Source organism: Arvicanthis niloticus, chromosome 26, assembly GCF_011762505.2.
Source record: "Arvicanthis niloticus isolate mArvNil1 chromosome 26, mArvNil1.pat.X, whole genome shotgun sequence".
Taxonomy (NCBI): domain Eukaryota; kingdom Metazoa; phylum Chordata; class Mammalia; order Rodentia; family Muridae; genus Arvicanthis; species Arvicanthis niloticus.
In genome coordinates, this window is record NC_133434.1 from 5,735,001 (window position 1) to 5,754,772 (window position 19,772).

Consider the following 19,772-nt stretch of genomic DNA (forward strand, 5'->3'; position numbering starts at 1 on the left):
TTGCGGGAGCTGAAGTACAAGGGCCCCGGAGTGGGTACTGGTAGCACCATCTCAGAGCATCGTGTGTGTGTGTGTGTGTGTGTGTGTGTGTGTGTGTGTGTGTGTTCATGTGCAACACAGAGCTGGGAACCCCTATCTGATGGTGTTGGAGCAATGTGGACTCCATATGTCTGTCATTCCAGGACCGTTATGTGTTCCGCTTATCTTAGGCGTCTCATAATGATCTTTGTCCCTACGAATCTGACCCTGCAATCTACTTGTGCCTCTCCGTGGCGTGTGGAGCCTTCCTCAGACTGTATTCTCGCAGTGTCAGAACCTCTGGCTGCGGTCTTCTAGGAGCGATTGTTTTACTACACAGGGCAGGTTGGAGAAAGGACGAGTGTGGCGAAAAGGAGTGTGCAGAGCCGGCCCTCATCCTCGGGCCTCATCCTCGGGGCCCAGGGCTCTGCAGAGCAGAGGCTCAGTTGAAGGGATGTTATACAATCCCCTCGCTCTTCTGCCCTCTTGCCTTTTCCCTTTGCATCTTGTCTCCCAGCCCGACTCACCCATCCCGGCGTCCAGGTCTTATTTGGCAAAGGGAAGACGGTGGAGTATGTGCAGGGGCTGCGTGGGATGAGCTGTGTTTCCTCAGAGTGCCAGCCATTGTGCTGCCTAGAAGAGCCTTTCTTTACTCCGACTGAAGAGGGAGAGGAGGTCTGAAATGGAGGTGAATGGAACAGAGGAGAAGGGGGAAGGGTACCGTCCGTGAAGGGGTTGCTGAGCCATGTGCAAATGAGTATTTATTCTTTCTGGCAAAATGGAGAGCTCACACCAGCCAGGTTTTGCAGAAGAGCGGTGGGAGTCTGGAAGTGGACAACGGAGGGTATTTTAAGGATCTATATGGGGAGGGGAGGGGAAGCACAGAGTCAACTGGTCTGTAGAGCAAGTGATGGAAAGACCAGGGAGATGGGATGGCATGTGTGGAGGTGCAGAGAGGCTCAGCAGGGGAGGCACGATGAAATCTCTCTCCCATCCACCAAGCACTCAGCTCGGTGAAGCAGGGACTGGGGACTTGTACTGCAGACCAAGTTGCAGCTTCTGTACTGTTAGGCTGCAGGGAGAGGTTTCCTATCGAGTGTCTGTTGAGCTGCTCTTTGCGTTTCTCCTTCAAATTGCAACCACATATTTGGAGTCCTAATAAATGAAATAGATTGTATGGAACGCTTACACTGTAGTCCTGGACTGTGTTCAATAATAAAAAGGCTAGTTTCCCATGATCCCTCTCTGCCATTTTCGCAAATTTATTTATTTTGGAAGCACAAAGAAGATGGTTATTTCTTGTATTAACATTAACTTTTGTATGTGTGGGGGCGGGGCGGGGGGCGAGGAGAGGTGAAGACAGAACTGTAGATGTCATACACGCTAAGCAAATGCTCTGTGGCTTAGTTGCTCCTGTAGCTTTTAAGGGAGGAGGACCTGGAGAGAAGCTGAGGCTGGGGACCCAGCAAAGTTGCCAGGATGGAGCGATGCAGGTTGACTTCAGACGTTTCAAATGAGAAGTAAAGGCAGTCTACCTAGAGGAATACAAAAGAAGATGGGTTAGAAAAGGGAGGTTGGGGGCCCCAATAAAAGTGATATGCCAGCACTCCAAGCCTGGAAACCCCGTCTTTAGCTTTGACTCTCGTTCACTCTGCCGTAGCCCCAGATACGAATGCTCCATTCAAGTTGGGTACCATGTTAATACCGATTCTCAATTCGTGTGCTCAAGTTTTAGCATCGTCTGTCTGATCATTCACACAGCGCCTCATGGCTCCTGGGTAATGAGTTGATGAACACCAGTCAGGTTATATTATAGATCGTTTCAACTAACCATGTTTCTGGACTCTAAACCTTGATATTTATATCTTCTTTTATAGTCGTTTTAAAAAGTTTTATTTTATTTTTTTTTTAAGAAAGCATTAGCTGTGTGTATGTGATGTGTACGTGTGAGTGTCGACATGAATGTGTCACACAGCACAGTTTGGGGGCCAAAGGTCAACTTGCAGAAATTAGTTGCACTGTGGGATCCAGGGAGCAAATTTAGGTTGTCAGGTCTGCAGGGCAAGCACTTTTAACCTACAGAGCATCTTGCCCGTTTTTTTTTTTTTTTTTTTAATAATTTTGTAGCTATATCTTTGTTCTTTAGGGTTTGTCTGAGTCAAATATAGATACTCCCTTTTTGATACTCTGTTTTATTTTGATTATTTTTAATTACGTGTATGTGTGCAGGGGCCACAGGAGTTCAGGGGTCGTTAAAAACCAGAGTCATTGGATCTCCCCAAAGCTGGAGTTAGAAGCAGTTGTGAGCCACCCTACATGGGAGCTGGGAATTGAAGTCAGTATGTGCTCTTAGCCACTGAGGCATCTTCCAGCTTCTAAGCACTTATATCTGTTTGGTTTTCCAATCATCAAAGCTCAGCGTGTTTGTTGGCTTGCTTGATTGAGGCAGGCTTTCATGTAGCCCTAAGCCTGGTGGAACATGCTATGCAGCCAAGGAGGACCATCAATTCTTAATCTTTCTGCCACCACCAACCTAGGATTTCAAGTGCGGACCACCACAAATGGTTTAAAATCGCCTCAGTCCTGGATCCTGGTTGGGTTGTCTGTTGCTTGCTGATGGAATCAATATCCCTGCTGGCATCACCTTCTTATCCTAGATGCCCTGTCACTCCCAGGGAGAAACACCCATTTCAAGGTAGTATAAATATCTGAAGTTAACTGACTGGCTTTTGGATCTCTCAGAAATGGGACCTGCGATCCAGGAACTTTTGACCAAATGAATTCTTTAAAGCTTCGATGAAGACGTTTCCCAAATCATTCTAGCATTTCCTCCCTCATCTGATAAACATCTGGAAGCAGCATGTACTGTACATAATGGCAGGGATATTTTTTTCTTTTGTTTAAAAAATGCAACCCTGGCTGGCCTAGAACTCACTATGTAGACCAGGCTGGTCTTGAACTCACAGATTTGCTACCATTACCTCCTGAGTGTTTTGAACAAAAGCTGTGAGCCACCACTCCTGGCATCCACACTTTCATGTAAGTAGTATATCCATGTAAGTAGTAAGTAGTATTTCCTTAGGAAGGCCAAACGGCCTTCAGATGTAACTTTATTTATTATTATTTAAACATTCACTTTAAAATATATTCACTTTGTATGTATGTATGTTTTTCTTACATGTATGTCTGTGTGCCACATGCGTGCCTAGTGCTCTTGGAAGTCAGAATAGGAAGTTAGATACCTCCCAGAAGTGTAGTTATGGAAGATTGTGAGTCAGTCTGTCTGTCTGTCTGTCTTCCTGGTCTGAAATTTTAGTGCTTTATTTTGCAACACCTTTTTCCAGATACTCCCAAACGTTTTCTTCCCATTTTTTCATGTTATGTGTGGATGTTTTCCTGCCTGTATATATGTGCGCCATGTTCATGCAGTGTCCAAGACCGCCAGAAGGGGGTGCTGGATCCCCTGAGGCTGAAGTTAACAGATTGTTGAGAGCAGCCCTGTGGGTGCTGGGAATTGAATCAGGGGCCCTTAAGCACCAAACCATCTTTCTAGCACCTTTATTCTCAACCTTTTAAGTTGCTATTTCTCAGAGATGTCTGGCACCCTCCTTTAAGAACCTGGACAACTTTGATACCCTTGTTTACTTTAAAATTGATGGTGAAATTTTTATTAAACTATTTTTCCCTTTTAAAATGTCTTTACTAAATATCTTCACTGCCCCAGTGACTTCTTGTTCTTAGTTTATTGGTGTACACAATGTCTTCTTCCTTTGAATTTTCTGTCCCTTTCTTGATACTTTGAGTTACTCTTGGCTCTCACATTTACTGTCTAAAATGGTTCCTCTAGGCTGAGCTTCGGTCATTCTAGATCTCAGATACCTAACATCAGAATTCCCAGTGACAGCCGGGCTGTGGTGGCACACGCCTTTAATCCCAGTACTTAGGAGGCAGAGGCAGATGGATTTCTGAGTTCGAGGCCAGCCTGGTCTACAGAGTGAGTTCTAGGACAGCCAGGGCTACACAGAGAAACCCTGTCTTGAAAAACAAAAAACAAAAACAAAAAACAAAACAACCCCCCCCAAAACAAACAACAACAAAAAAGAATTCCCAGTGACTCCTTTCTCTTTCTGACCCACCATTGGGGTTTCTACACTTTCTTACTTTCCCCTTCCACTTCACGAGGCTGGGCAATCCCATTTTGTCCTTCAAATGGTGTTTTTCTCTCTGTTGATCTTCTTTCTTCTTCTTCTTCTTCTTCTTCTTCTTCTTCTTCTTCTTCTTCTTCTTCTTCTTCTTCTTCTCCTCCTCCTCCTCCTCCTCCTCCTTCTCCTCCTCCTCCTCCTCCTCCTCCTCTTCCTCCTCCTCCTCCTTCTTTTTCTTCTCTTCTCCTCCATCTCCTCTCTCCTTCCCTCCCTTCTCTCCTCTTTCTTTCTTCCTTTTTCTCTTTCTTTCTCTCTTTCTTTCTTTCTTTCTTTCTTTCTTTCTTTCTTTCTTTCTTTCTTTCTTTCTTTCGACAGTCTCATATAACCCAGGCTGACTTCAAATGTGATATATAGTTGAGAATGACCTTGACTCTCCTTCTGGTTTAGCAAAGTGGCAGTAGAAGATTTGCCTCGAAGATCCATAGCCTCATTACCTAGTTGATTGGTTTTCAGTGCCAGGAATTATTTTTCTCCTATTGAACAGGCCCTAAAGTCCAACATCCTTGGTTACCAATAAAATATGAATGCCAGTGTTGCACCCTTGGGAACCTCTTGCCGTGCTGGTCATTGTTGCAGCTCATAGGTAGGAATATTGGTTGCTTTCCTCTCTTGGCAATTAGTGTAGCACCTTTTGGTACTGTGAAAGATAGTTCTTAGGGAATGGGCTTTCAGGTCAGATCCAGCTCATAAACTCCAAGCCCTTTGTCTGAATACATAGTCTCCTCAGCAATTAGGAACTTACCGTTCACCTCTGATGAGCAACCAAGGGCAATAATGATAGCCTATATCGTTTGGGGAGTCTACTGGATTTTTTTTTTTTTTTTTTTACCAACAACTCAAAAGGATGTTCTCATTTACCCCTTTGTATCACTTGTATTCTGCTATTCCCCTTAAGAACTCCTTCCTCCTGCCCCACAGTACACTTTTGCTTTCCTGGTTGTTATGGCTTTTCCAGGTTATACACTCACATCTGAAGACTGATACTGGTTGTTTTTTTTTTTTTTTTTTTTTTTTTTTTTTTTTTTTTTTTAATACAGCATCTCACTAAGTTGCCAGGCTAATATTGGACTTGTGTAACCCAGGCAGCCTGGAACTTTTGCTTTCTTTTCTTTAGTGTGTGTGTGTGTGTGTGTGTGTGTTTGTGTGTGTGTGTGTGTGTGAAATCTCTTTGCAGCCACTAGGCATGCATGGCTGTTGAGTACATGCAAAGAGGCTAGTCCAATGAAAGATTGTAACTATAAAATGACTTAGTATAAAAAAATGGCTCTGTATTTTAATATGAATTACATATTAATACAGTCATACTTTGGATATATTGGATTAAGTAAATATGTTTCTATAATTAAGATTATAAAGCTATTAAAGTGAGCTTCTAAAGCTCACTTTGCTCTATGCCAATATTTTTTATAGTAATTCATAAGGAAATCAGACCTGGGATAAATGCCACTCAGCCAGCCACTGCACTCACGAGTCTTGGCAGCATCGTCCTTTCCTGTGTTGAAAATGGTCTTAGTTAGGGTTCCTAGTGCTGTGATGAAACACAGAGACTAGGAGCAACTTGGGAGGAAAGTGTTTACTTTTGTTTATACTTCCACATCACATTCCACCATCAAAGAAGTTAGGGCAGGAACTCAGGCAGAACCTTGAAGGCAGGAACTACAGCAGAGGCTGTAGGAACATTGCTTACTGGCCTGTTATTCATGTTGATCAGCCTGCTTGCTTATATAACCTCCATGTGCCTGAGGGGATGGGTGGCATGGACCATAATGGGCTGGACCACTCCACATCAATCACTAATTAAGAAAATACACTGTAGCCGGGTGGTGGTGGCACACGCCTTTAATCCCAGCACTTGGGAGGCAGAGGCAGGTGGATTTCTGAGTTTGAGGCCAGCCTGGTCTACAGAGTTCCAGGACAGCCAGGGTTACACAGAGAAACCCTGTCTCGAAAAACAAAACAAAACAAAACAACAACAACAACAACAACAACAACAACAACAACAAAAAACCACTGTAAGCGTGTGTAGAAGAAAATCTTATGAAAGAATTTTCTCAATTTTGAGCCCCCTTTCCCAAATAACCCTCAAATTGACAATAAACTAGCCAGGAAAGGATAAAGACCAGGGCCTCGACAACAGAGTTACTCCTCCAACATTGCTCTGTGTTGGGTTTATTATTTTTTTTCCGTTACTTGTTGTTGTTCTTTTCTTCTGTCTTTTTGTTCCTGCTTTTTGTTTTTGTTTCTCTGAGATGTAGTCTTACTATGTAGTCCTGGCTAGCCTGGAACTCACTGCATAAACCAGTCAGTGGGTATTTGCTTGTGCCCTCTGAGTGTTGGGGATATAGACATGCTGCACCATTCCTGGCTGATAGAGCCTTTATATAATTATCCTATATTAGCCTTTGTAAGCTTTAAATGCTCAGAGTGTGTTTTGATGCCATGGTAACTGCCTTCATGTCAGCAAAATCCCAGCAAGGGCCGTTTCTCATCCAGCATGCCCTCTGCCTTGCTTAGAGTTTAGTTTTGTAGGTAGAGGTGGAGAGTGAGGATTCACTAGACAAACCCTATGACTTTTGATATCTGTTGGATATGGCTCCAGTTTACACATCCAGCTGATCAGGAATCATACAGACCAGAAAAGTTGGGCTATTTTCTACTTACCAGGAAGGAAGCTGAGCAAGTGTAGACAGGTGACAGACGGAGATGCTGTTGGAAACTGTATATGGGGCAGAAGATCATTTCTCAATGAGCACACATTGATCGGGTGCCTGGCCACAGGGCAGTCAGTGTGCTAGAGACATGAAGGCTATCCAGAGGACATCTGTGCCTTCAAGGGATTTACACTAAAATTGGGAAGGGCCCTAGATGTGGGAGCTGAAGCAGAAATCACAGTTGAAGACAGTTATGAAAAGGGCTGGATGAGTGGGTAGGAATCACAGAGCTGTTAGGGTTTGGAAGGATGCCTAAGTGTGTAGCCAGCATCCAGTAGCCAAGATGGATATGTATTGGCCTTTGGAGCACATGGGTTTAGCCCTCTGCCCCCACCACCCCCCACCTCCTTGCCTCTTGAAACAGGGTATTTCTCACTCCTATTTCCCAGGTTGGCCTCTGTAACTCAGACTGGCCTGGAACTTGAGACAGGCTTCCTACTTCAGATTCCCAAACGCTAGAATTATATGTGTGATTCACCATTCCTGACCGAAAGCTTAGCTATATTTTGTGTAGATTTTTAAAAAGTGGGTGGAATGGTGGTAGCGATCGTACACAGGGATCTCCACATATTAGGTAAGTGCTTTCCCATCGATCCATATCCCCTGACCTTTATTTCTTAGAAGACAGTAGATCACAGGCTAGCCCTGAGTTCCTGGGCTCAAGATATCCTGTGTCTTCAGCAGCTGTGACTCCTTCCAGTGCAAGCACCACTGTGTTGGGTTGCAAAGTGTCTGTTGGTGTCTTATGAATTTCTAGGATTTATTAATGAGGAGAATAATGTCCAGATCCAAGATCTGTTTTCTTAACCCATGGGGCCAGGCCTGTTTCAGAATTCAGAGTAATTCCAGTTTTGGACGAGAGTAACTGCATATTCCGCCTGTGATGTGCTGTGCTCCGAGGTAAAGAGCTCTCTTTCTCTCTCTCCTTTCTTTTTCTTTTTTTTTTTCCTTTTGGTATTAAGGATGGAACCTAGGGCCTCGTGTATTCTAACCTTGTGTTCTGGCACTAAGTTACACTTTCATTTCCGTCTATGATTTAAAGAATTAATATTTCTCCAGCAAAACACTTTTGATGGGACAAAGCGAGGCCGTAAGTAGCTCTCTATTCATGTTAGGTTTCATTGTCAAATAAGGTCAGGTCAAGTTGGGTCTTGATACGAGGAGCTGTGAAAAACAATGTCTAAACTACCATCTGGCAGCACAATAGCACAAGCTGTGATCCCAGTACAGAAAAGTGGGGAGGGGGAGGAGGAGGGAGAGGGGGAGGAGGAGGGGAGGAGGAGGAAGAGGAGCGGGGACAGCAGCAGCAATAACAACAACAACAACAACACTCACCACCACCCTAGACTTTTGGAGCACATGGTTAAGAGCGGGGACCTGTGAGTAATAATACGGGAGAATGTTGGATAACATTGGCATTAATCATTTCCCAGTCACATTTTTGAGCCGTGTTTACTCCTTTAATCTTATAACAAACCTCTGAGGTAGATCCTGTTGTTTTCGCTGGCTCGAAAAAGGAGAAGTTAAGTAAAATTTGCTTATGGCCATAGCTGATAGGGATAGAAGAATGCGAACCTGGGTACCCCGGCTTGGGAGCTGTGTACTATATCACCGTGGTTTTCGGGCAGCCACTCTGTTCCGTCGCTCATCTTAGGAAAATATGCAACGATATTTGAACTACTTACGTGCATCGTAGTAAGGAAATTCAGAAGCCATAGCTACTTCAATAAAGAATAACCTGCTGTTGTTGCTGCTGCTGCTGCTGGTGTGTGTGTGGAATACCCTTGTGTGCATGTGTGTATGTAGGTGTGTTTACCAGTGTGGGCACATGTGGAGGACAGAGGTTGATGGCCACAGGGCTCCCCAGTTGCTTCTCCACCTTACTGCTTTGTTTCCCCCACCCCCACCCCAAAGAAAGAAATGAGGAAACTTTGTTCAAAGCAAATCAGTAGTATAGATAAGAAATACACTTATACAGGGCCACACGGCTGATGGTACTTAAGGCAATCCACCTTATTTTGTGAAGCAGAGTCTCTCACTGGACCTGAAGCTTGCCATTTCGGCTAGACTGTCTGGCCTGTGAGTCATCTGAGTCACCTGTTTATCACCACCCTAAAGCACAGGGGTTAGACATACACTGCTATACTCCAACTTTATGTGGGTGCTGAGTATCTGAGCTCTGGCTACCTTCTGAGCCATCGCTCCGACTCTAGAATACATCTATTGTTTTGTTAGACACATTGTATTAGCATACATTAATTATATGAAGTGATAACCATACTTCCTTATGATTCTTTCATAACTTGTATCATATACTTGGACCACGTTGACCCTCCTTTACCTTTCCATGTCCCCAGCCACCCTCCCTCAGGTTCCTTTCCTCGAATCAAACAGCTCCCCTTCCGCTTTCAGAAGCATTTTTTTTTTTAAATCTAGGTTTTGCACGGGAGAGAAGGCGTCTTTGTTTTCCAAGGGACGTAGAGTAATGGAGGATGTGACCCAGTTCCTCCGCAGAACTGGCACAAAAGCCCAGTCCAAACTCACACTGCCCTGTGTCTTTCTTCCAGGGAAACAGATCTTGACAGTTGCTGTCATTGTACTGCAGTGCCAGGATGGAGGCCCCACTGGTGAGTCTGGATGAAGAGTTTGAAGATATCAGGCCCTCTTGCACCGAGGACCCAGAGGAAAAGCCACAGTGTCTCTATGGCACATCTCCTCACCACCTGGAGGACCCTTCCCTCTCTGAGCTTGAGAATTTTTCTTCCGAAATAATCAGCTTCAAGTCTATGGAGGACCTCGTGAATGAATTTGACGAGAAACTCAATGTCTGCTTTCGGAACTACAATGCCAAGACGGAGAACCTGGCTCCAGTGAAGAACCAGTTGCAGATCCAGGAGGAGGAGGAGACTCTTCGGGATGAGGAGTAAGAAGCCTTAGCTACCCTCTCCTGTGCCAGACCGAATCCATAGTTGGCCTTCCTGGCCTAGAGCTAGCTTCTGTCTACGAGTTTACATGGACTGGACTAATGTCCTTGAGTTACTGGTGAGGCAGAGGCAGTACCTCAGTGACAGTTGACATTATTCTCTAGATGTCCCTCTATAGTTAGCTGGAGAAAGCTTTCTTGAATTGGAATTCTAGAAAAATGAAGGATTTAGGTTTTCCTAAACACAAAATAGGATTTTAAGAACAAGATAATGTGGGGATCTAGCTTCCTCTCTTTCCCTCTCTCCCTTCTCCTCTCCCCCGCTACATCTCTCTTTTTTCTTTTCTGAAAGATATATTTATTTATTTTTATTTTTTTTTTGTGTATGGGTGTTTTGTCTGCATCTAAATATCTGTATCACACACACGCTCTGTGCCCATAGTGGCCAGAATAGAATGTGGGGGGTCCCTTGAAACTGGAATTATAGATGGTTCTGGGCTGCCAGATGAACGCTGGGAATCCAACCAGGTTCTTCTGAAGATCAGCTAGTTCTCTTGACTGCTAAGCCATCTCTCTAGCCCCTCTATTTCCTTTTACATTTACATACATATATATATATATTTGTATATGTATGTATGTATGTATACATATATACACATACATATATATATGTATATATACATATACGCACACACAGGTCACATGCATGTGTGGAGGTTGGAGGACAACTGTTTCCTTCTACCATATGGGTCCCAGGGATTAAACTCGGGTCACTAGAGTTGGTGGGAGTTGCTTTTATCCACTGAACCCATCCTGCAGTGTCTCTTTCTTTTTTTTCTTTTCTTTTCTGTTTTTTTTTTTTTTTTTTTTTTTTTTTTTTTTTTTTTTTTTTTTTTTTTTTGAGACAGGGTTTCTCTGTGTAGTCCTGGCTGTCCTGGAACTCACTCTGTAGACAAGGCTGGCAGGGCAGTGTCTCTTTCTTGTCTTTGGTAACCTTTCCAGATATTAAAAACAAGGACCAGAAGAGAATTAATTAATTGTGATGGGCTAATCACAAACTGGACAATTTGCCTCAAGAAACACCCAAATTACAGAATTACAAGTCTCAAAATTGTTTATAACTCCCAGACCTGGAAGTTCACAAGTGAACTGAGAGACCTGGAAAAAAGGAGGTTGAAACTAGGTGGTGTGGTTTTTTTGAGTTTCTGAGCCCATTTCCGGTGTTGCTTGTTAGCAGTCTTCCAGGGACCTTAACAGCTGTGAAGGAACAGAACCGGAGGGAAGCATTACCTGAGGAGAGGCTAGGTCAGGAAGCAGTGGTTACACAGAGAAGAGTGTTTTAAGGCTGGGAATTTGGCTCTGTTAGTAAAGTGCTTGCCTAGCCCACGTGAGGCCCGAGGCTCCATGCCCAGCGCCAAGTAAACATGGCTGTAATCCCAGCACTCGAGAGGTAGATGCAGGAGGGCTTCAGAAGTTCAGGGTCATCCTCAGCTACATATGCCCTGTTTGAGGCCAACTGGAAGACATGAGATCTTGTTCTCAAAAAAAAAAAAAAAAAAAAAGTTTTTAAACTGTTTTAGAGATTTAAAAGAAAATGCATGAATACCTGAACAGATAAAATATGCATTCATTCTTCTTTGGAATTCACACAGAAATGTTGATTAGGACCAACTGTGCTCTGTTCCTCCTACCCATGCAAGTGTCCAACCTAGGGCTCTGCTCATGCTAGACACCTATGCTACCTCCGATCTACTTCCCAGGTCCCCCCTTTTGTTTGTGGACCTGAAAAGAATACAAAGAAGCATGCGCAACAATTGGGCAAGAAATACATTCTAGAGGATCCTGATGGGGAAAGGCTTGCTTGCTGATTTGAAAAGAGATAGGGCTGTCCCTCTGAAAATACTGGAGCTGTACATGGTCTGTCTTGTTCACTGTTATATACCCGTCCCCAGTCACACAGGGCTTAGTGTGTAGTAAGTGATCTGGTCATGTTTTTAAATGAAGTAGATACTACTGACCGAGCTGCTTCGGTAACAAGAAGTAACCTTGTAGGTCCATGCATTGTCTTTCTAGGCTCTCTTCTCCCTTTAATCAGCGCTAGCCTGGGTTTATAATCATGCTTTTCACTCCGGTGACCAGAGCTATAACGGTAAGTTGTGTGTTTCAATTCAGTTTTAATGTTTCTAACTGGTTCTTTCAAAATGCTGGGCCAGTTATAGTTCGCTGAACTTCTGTAAGTAAGAAGGAGGAAGGCTTTCTGAGTTTGAGGCCAGCCTGGTCTACCGAGTGACTTCCAGGACAGCCAGGGCTACACAGAGAAACCCTGTCTCGAAAAACAAAACAAAACAAAACAAAACAAAAACAAAAAAAAAAAAAAAAAAAAAAAAGAAGGAGGAAGAAGGCTGTTGGACTTTACTAGATAGGGTATGTTCTTTTCTTTTTAAAGCACCAGGAAACGAAGTAGAAACTCAGAGACTAAGAACTCTAATTTGGATACTCTCTGTGTGACCTTGGTCGAGTCACTTAACTCTAGTGGACTGCGTGGATGCTCACCATTGAAATCTCTAGAGCTCGATCTTGACGAAGCAGGGCTAAGGGCTTACAGCGGGCCTGATTTCTCTCCTCACCCAGGACGAGTTCTGAAAATGGCATTTTAAAACGAGTCCAGTTTCTATTGTGTTGCTTCCAACTCATCATCTCTTTGCACCAGAACTCTTCCTCTGCCTATGACAGGTGAAAGCCCGTGAGCGGCTTCTCATTCCTTCCTGGCGCATTAGCAGAGGCTGCTCAACCTTAATTACCATCACATGGGACTATTGGGCTTCTCCACAGGCGGTTTTTTTTTTTTTTTTTTTTTTTTTTTTTTTTTTTTTTTCTGCCTTGACTGCCTCTTTGATGCCACAGCTAAGAGACTGGGGTTGGATAATTGCTGAGCTGGAGGTAGAGGAAGATGTGGGGACCAGAAGGAGAGGAAGAGAGAAACAGACACTGCACTTTCTAAGCATTTGGTGCATCTAGAACCCCTGTGAAAAACAAGAAGCACATTGCACACTTTGTTTTGCAGACAGTATCCAGATCGTTCAGCTGTGGAATTATGACTAAGCAAAAGAAAAGGATGAGTCAAAGTCTAACCTGGTTGTAAGTCTCCCCCAGTGTTACTGTGCTCACCTCCTCGAGTTTAGCATTTGGGGGTTTTCTCATCCATAAATAAGTTGGAAGTGTTCTGAGTGCAATTAGAGATTAAAGAGTTGAAGCCCAAAATAAAACAAAGGGATTCATGGCTACATGGGATTCTTTAAGAAAGCAAAAACCACAGAGGAAATGCAGTAATTGCCTGCAAGTCTTCATTTCTGTGGCTTGGACCTATTTGGCCAATTGGGAATTGAATGATCAGTGCATCTCTGGTTCGAGGCATGAAAATTCTGATATTAAAGGACAGCTGCCTAGGCGTGGTGGCACATGCCATAATGGCCGCTCTTTAGAGGAAGAGGCAAGGGGATGGCAAATTCAAGGTCATTTTGGGCTACATAATCAGTTCCAAGATGGTCTTGTTTGTAAGAGACACTGTCTTTAAACATAATTTTTAAAAGCCGGATTTAAATAGTATATATTCCATCTATCTATCTATCTATCTATCTATCTATCTATCTATCTATCTTTCTATCTATCTATGTATCTATCTATCTGGTTTTGAGTTCAGAAAATGTTTCATAATCATCTCCCCCCTCTTTCTCTCTCTCACTCTTTCCCTTTCCCTCTCTCCCTCGCTTGCTCCCCTTCTTCCTCTCCTCATCCCCTCACCCTTTTAGGTATTGAAACAGGATCTTGCTACATAGACCAGATTGACCTGGATTCTCCTGCCTCAGCCACCTGAGTACTGGGTATACAACGTCACCACTGGCCCAGGAAGGAGTGTGCATGAGGTCACTCCTGTCCCATGTTATAAAGGATGGGCCTGGACTTCAGAAACTTTTTAAAGCTACTACAAACTGGGAGTGGAAAACCAAACCAAAGCAAACTAAAAATAGGAGCGGGTAACTCTCATCCACCTCCTGTCTCACTGGGGTTGTTCTTAGCCCTTGCTATGCTCTGCAGAAGTCTAAACATTTGGGAGCAATGGTTGTTTCCCATTCTTCTGATAGAAGTTATAAGCCAAAGATAACGTTAAAGTCAGAGTCTACCTGACAAATAAACCATCACTAGATATACTTTAAATGGAAGATAAATATTTTCTAGTTTTCTAGTCAGGTGGTGGTGGCATCCAACCTACCGCTTTTAATCCCAGCACTTGGGAGACAGAGGCAGGCAGATCTCTGTGAGTTGGAAGCCCGCCTGGTCTACAAAGCAAGTTTCAGGACAGCCAGGGCTATACTGAGAAACTCCATCTCAAAAAAGAAAGAAAGAAAGAAAGAAAGAAAGAAAGAAAGAAAGAAAGAAAGAAAGAAAAGAAAATTCAGTTCTCTTCTTAGAGGTTCAAGGTTCTTAGAAGTACAAGGGAGAGATAGTGTTTATTCTATTTACATATTTGAGAGAATCAAAAATGTTGTGGGAAGGTATGAACTACAAATGTATATTCATATTAACATGTGTAAATGTGAGCTTTGTATTATTGGGTCTGGGAAGTTGCTGATTGAAGACAATGATGGGATTTATTACTAACTTAAATTACATTAGCCCTTTGAGCTGAGGCTAGATATATAGGTGTATAGTTGTATAGATGTATAGGTATATGGATGTATAGTGTCAGATTTGCAGTGTGTATACGTGCCTTTGTATAACCCACTCCACTGGGGCTGCTCACACTCAGACACCATCTTTTCCCAAATGTCTGGCTCACTTCAGGAAAAGAATAGTTTAAATGATTCTACTGTCATTTTCAGGACTTACACAGTCTCAAGGCCAGGAGAAAGTATGCGGTCCCTTAAGATTCCAGTTTTCCTTCAGGAAAAAAAAAAAAAGACACAGCCTATTTTGAACTTTGCTGAATCTCACTTCTCCAGCATTTCCTGTGTGGATACAGCTGAAGGAGCGCTCACTCCCAAAGCACTAATGTAACACAGTGATTCAAGCGCAGGCCCATGACCTTTCCAGTGGGTGTGGTGGTTGGAGCATTTTCTTTGAGTTAGCAAGTCATATTTTCTTCTCGGTTCCACAATGCCAGTGGGACCTGGATGATTTATACAGCTTTAATAGCGCCTGACAGAAATTGGGATATCAAACATGGTTTAAGAATCAGGCTTCGGGGTGGGGGAGATGGCTTAGTGGATGAAATACCTGCTGCACAGGCATGAGGAACTGAGTGTGGATACCTCAGCACCCCCGTAAAAAATGGGTGCACTGGGAGGATTCGTCTGGAACCTTAGTGTTGAAGGGGCAGAGGCAGGTGGGTCATGGGGACTCAGAAGGCTGCAAGCTTAGCCAAGATGGTTGGTTCAGCAAGAGACTTTGTCTCAAAAATGTGATGAAGACCCACAGATAGCCAAAGTCACCCTCGAGTTTACACACACACACACACACACACACACATGCACACACATGCACACACATGCGCATGCGCACACAGACACACAGACACACACGCACACACACGTGTGCATGCGCACACAGACACACAAATATATACATGCACGCGCGCGCGCACACACACACACATGCGCACACACACATGCGCGCACACACACACCCACACACCCACACACACATGCGCACACAGACACATGCACACACACACAGACACATGGTGAATCCACCCATACACACACAGGAAACAGGCTCTGAAATCCTGCTGGGTAGATATCTCATGGACACTTGTTGGCTTTGTTCTCTCAAAGTGCTTTTCTTGTATGAAGAAAAATATCAAGCAGATGTCTTCCCTCTTAAGAAATTGTTTTCATGAGTTTTTTTTTTAAATTTAATTACCAGCTACATATATTATTTTCCAGGAAAGTCTCTCTCTCTCTCTTTTTTATATATGCCCACATACCTTATACTATTCCTGATTTTATGACAGTTACCTTATTTGATTTCAGTGTCTGTGCTCAGGGGCCTACTATTTCACTCATCTTCCTGATAACGTTGTGACTTTAGAATTTTTTTTTAACTCATCCCTTCCCACTTGCCCCAGAACTTAGCAAGTAGAGCAGACGAGCTTCAAACTCACAGAGATCCACTTCTTGTCTCCACCTCTTGAGCACTGCTGGGGTTAGAGGTGTCACCATGGCTTTTTTCTGTTTTGTTTTTTTGTTTTTTGTTTTTTGTTTTTTGTTTTTTGTTTTTTGTTTTTTACATTTGCCTTGGTATCCATAATGGAAACACTGCGCCTTTAAGTTCTACATAAGAAGGCAGGGTTGTGTCACTGTGTGCTCCCTAGAGCATTTTGAGAAAGAAATGAGCAATTACAATATTGGTGTTATCCTTTTTGCCTACATTAGACACCAAGGAGCTGATTCCTGATAGACGGCCTGCGACGTTGAAATGTGTGATCTAATTTTAATGAGACTCAGCTAAGGTTTCTTTCCCTTCCTCTACCCTTTGATTCCCCCAGACTATGGAAAGGAACAGGGATATTTCTGAGGCTCAGAAATAAACTGTATGGTTGGGGTGCAGATTAATTTCTAAGCAAAACCAACCACCTTTCTCTCTGAAGCCTCTCGTGATGGCCTCATGCCCATGGCTTTCTCCTCTGGACATGCCTCTAATTCTGTGTTTCAGCTGCTGCTCCCGAATGCTGGAAGGCAGATGACCTCAGCCTGGCACGCACAGCAGCCTCTCTCTTGCCTGGCCCAGCTCTCCCTCTCTCCGGGCGGGGTCTAGTGACAGATGTGTGCTAATGAGAGCTTTCCTTTGTTTACAGGGTTTGGGATGCTCTGACAGACAATTACATCCCTTCACTCTCAGAAGACTGGAGGGACCCAAACATTGAAGCTCTGAATGGCAACAGCTCTGACACTGAGGTACCTCTCTGGGGCCCCCTATTTAGTCAGGATTGGGAAGATATGGAATCCAGCAAGAAAAAGGTCCAACAACTCAATAGCCTTCTAAAGCAACAGTTCAGAGTCACTGCCGGGAATAAGCATCACCAGAGCCAATGTCTCTGACATGGGACTGTTGAGGAAGATAAAACATAAGGTTGGAAGGATACCCAGTGTGTCTGAGGTAATTGGGACGGTCCTGCATCAAAAGAGTAAGGACAGATACCCACGTCCCCAGGCTTCTCTTTTTTCACTTGTTCCTTCTTTGTGGTACTGAGGCTGGAAACCAGGACCTTGCACATGTTAAACACAAAGCCAGTGACTACACTTCCAGACCCAAGACGTCTTCTACTGCTCTTCTGTGTGTTACGACCTGCGGAGTAAGTTGGAGAAGAGTGACCATCACAGGCTTCTCTTAGTTTTTTTTTTTTTTTTTTTTTTTTTTTTTTTTTTTTTTTTTTTTTTTAAGTCAGGTAACTAGGCATACTGGTGGGCACACCTGTAATCGAAACACTCCTGGCACCAAGGGAGGGGGATTGCCACATGTTTGATCAAGCCTGGACTCAGACTGAGACTCCAGTTTCATCAGACATACAAACAAAGACGTTTTTGTTTTGTTTTGTTTTGTTTTGTTTTTAAAGAATCAGGTTTTTCCGTCTAAATGAACAGCACAGAGCCATCAGAGGCAATGCTTTGAGAAAGCACTGATGAACCTTGAAGCTTGACAGTTAAAGCAAGGGCTCAGATACAATGGCTGCACAGTGGTTAGGACGGTATTGCTTTGTTTTCTTTTCTTTTTCTGGTGCTGAGTGTTCCTTAGAACTTTAATGGGGATATGGAGATGGTTCAGTGGTTAAGAGCACTTGATGACCTTGCAGAGGACCCAAGGTCAATTCCTAGCACCCGTATCAGATAGCTTACACTTGCCTGTAACCCCCGCTCCAAGGGATCCTTTGCCTCTGTGGGCACCCTCATACAAATGGCTTTCACTCATCTAGATTCAAACACACACACACACTTTAAAAAGAAAGCTTTTTTAAAAAAGAGGACTGGATACTTCTTTAGAATCGATTGTATAGTCTCTCACAAGATCCAGATTGCTCCTCATGGGCTTACTATCTATGTACAATGAGTGGTGTTTTAGTCAGCGAAGAAGAGTATTTCTGACTGAGTGTGCCGGGGGAGAGACAAATACAAACGCAGTGCTAATATCCAGGCGAAATGGCTACTCAGTGGTTAAGAGGTATTCTCATAGCAAAAGGTTAAATCATTCAATGGCTTTGTTCATGTTGAAAGACAGTTTCTACCTGTTTTACTTTCTAGTTTCACCCATGAAGAACATTTGACAGTTTTGTATACAGGAAACGGTGACACCTCTGGGGAGTCAGCAAATGATGATTTTTTTTTTTTAGGCAGCTGACATACAGCGGTAGATCACATCTTCCGGAGAGCTCAAGAATTGGTCTTGAGTAAAAGAGCAGGAAGCAGATGTCTCTGATTGGGCACTCTATCTGCGCACTACTGCTCAAAATAGCGCAGCAGAGGGATCTGCGTTTGGCTGACTTGTTGAAAAACTGACTGCTTCTCATTTTAGGATTTCCAATCATGAACAATTCAGAATACTCAGGACCTCCAGGCGTCATTGCCAGGCAAGACAGTGACTTTGAGGCTATGATTTACTGCAAGCCCACTCAACAGTGATACCAGAGCCTGGTTCTCAAGTCCTCTTTGAACTCCTGACTGTGCATTTTCCCTTGATGCACATGTATGCACAGTATCTCATAGTTACCTAAAACAAAAGAGAGGATGTTGGATGGGTATTGCTATTGCTTTCTCCTTAAATGTTCAACAGTCTACTGCAATGAAACCACCTGGGCCTGGACTTTTTTCTGTAGGTGTGTGTGTGTGTGTGTGTGTGTGTGTGTGTGTGTGTGTGTGTGTGCTAGAGGCCCATGAGAGGTATCTTCTTCTGTTGCCCTCCACATTAATTTTTGAGCCAAGGTCTCTTACTGGACTTGGAGCCATGGTTCGGCTAGACTAGATGGATGGATGGATCATGTCTCCATTTCCCATCTGTAATCACTAAGATTACAGATGCACACACCATGCCCAGCTTTTCACATGGATGCTGGGGATTTGAACTCAGGTCCTCATCCTTTTGCAGTCAATCAGGTCACCCTTTGAGCTATCTCCCCAGACCCCTGAATCGTAAATCACTTATTTCAAGGAATTTACCCATTCAATCTATCAATGAAAGTATCAACCACGAATTTGTCTATAATCTTCTTTTAAAATTGAGCTTTAAATTTACTTACTTATTTTGTGTGTTGTGGTGGGATGTGCATGACGTGGTACCATGGGTGGAGGGCAGAGAACAACTTGAGAGAGTCAGTTCTCTCCGTCCACCGTGCGGTTTCTGGGATTGAACTCAGGTCATCATGCTTGACCGTAAGTGCCTTTACTTGCTAAGCCCTTACTTGATGAGCTGTCAGACTCACGGCTCTGTAACTGTCCATTTTGTATTAATGTTTGTGACTTTTCTTTCTTGTTCCTGCTAGTGATAATTTGCGCCCTTTCTCTCCTGTCGTCTGTGGGTTTATCACTTCTTCTTCTTCTCCTTCTTCTCCTTCTTCTCCTTCTTCTCCTTCTTCTTCTCCTTCTCCTCCTTCTCCTTCTTCTCCTTCTTCTCCTTCTCCTCCTTCTCCTCCTTCTCCTTCTCCTCCTCCTTCTCCTCCTTCTCTTTCTTCTCCTCCTCCTCCTTCTCCTCCTTCTTCTCCTCCTCCTCCTTCTTCTCCTTCTTCTTTTTTTTGGTTTTTCGAGACAGGGTTTCTCTGTATAGCCTTGGCTGTCCTGGAACTCACTCTGCAGACCAGGCTGACCTCAAACTCAGAAATCCTCCTGCCTCTGCCTCCCAAGTGCTGGGATTAAAGGCGTGCACCACCACTGC

At 43.7% G+C, this 19,772-nt stretch overlaps 1 protein-coding gene across 1 annotated transcript in view; it reads left to right on the forward strand.

Moving 5' to 3' along the window:
- Positions 1 to 19,772, forward strand: part of Fez1 (fasciculation and elongation protein zeta 1) — a 45,685-nt gene that overhangs the window by 398 nt on the left and 25,515 nt on the right. The window contains exons 2-3 of the mRNA XM_076924648.1: positions 9,499 to 9,854; positions 16,708 to 16,807. Of these exons, the coding sequence (XP_076780763.1) occupies positions 9,544 to 9,854; positions 16,708 to 16,807 (411 nt within the window). The 5' untranslated portion in view covers positions 9,499 to 9,543. The remainder of the gene's footprint in view (positions 1 to 9,498; positions 9,855 to 16,707; positions 16,808 to 19,772) is intronic.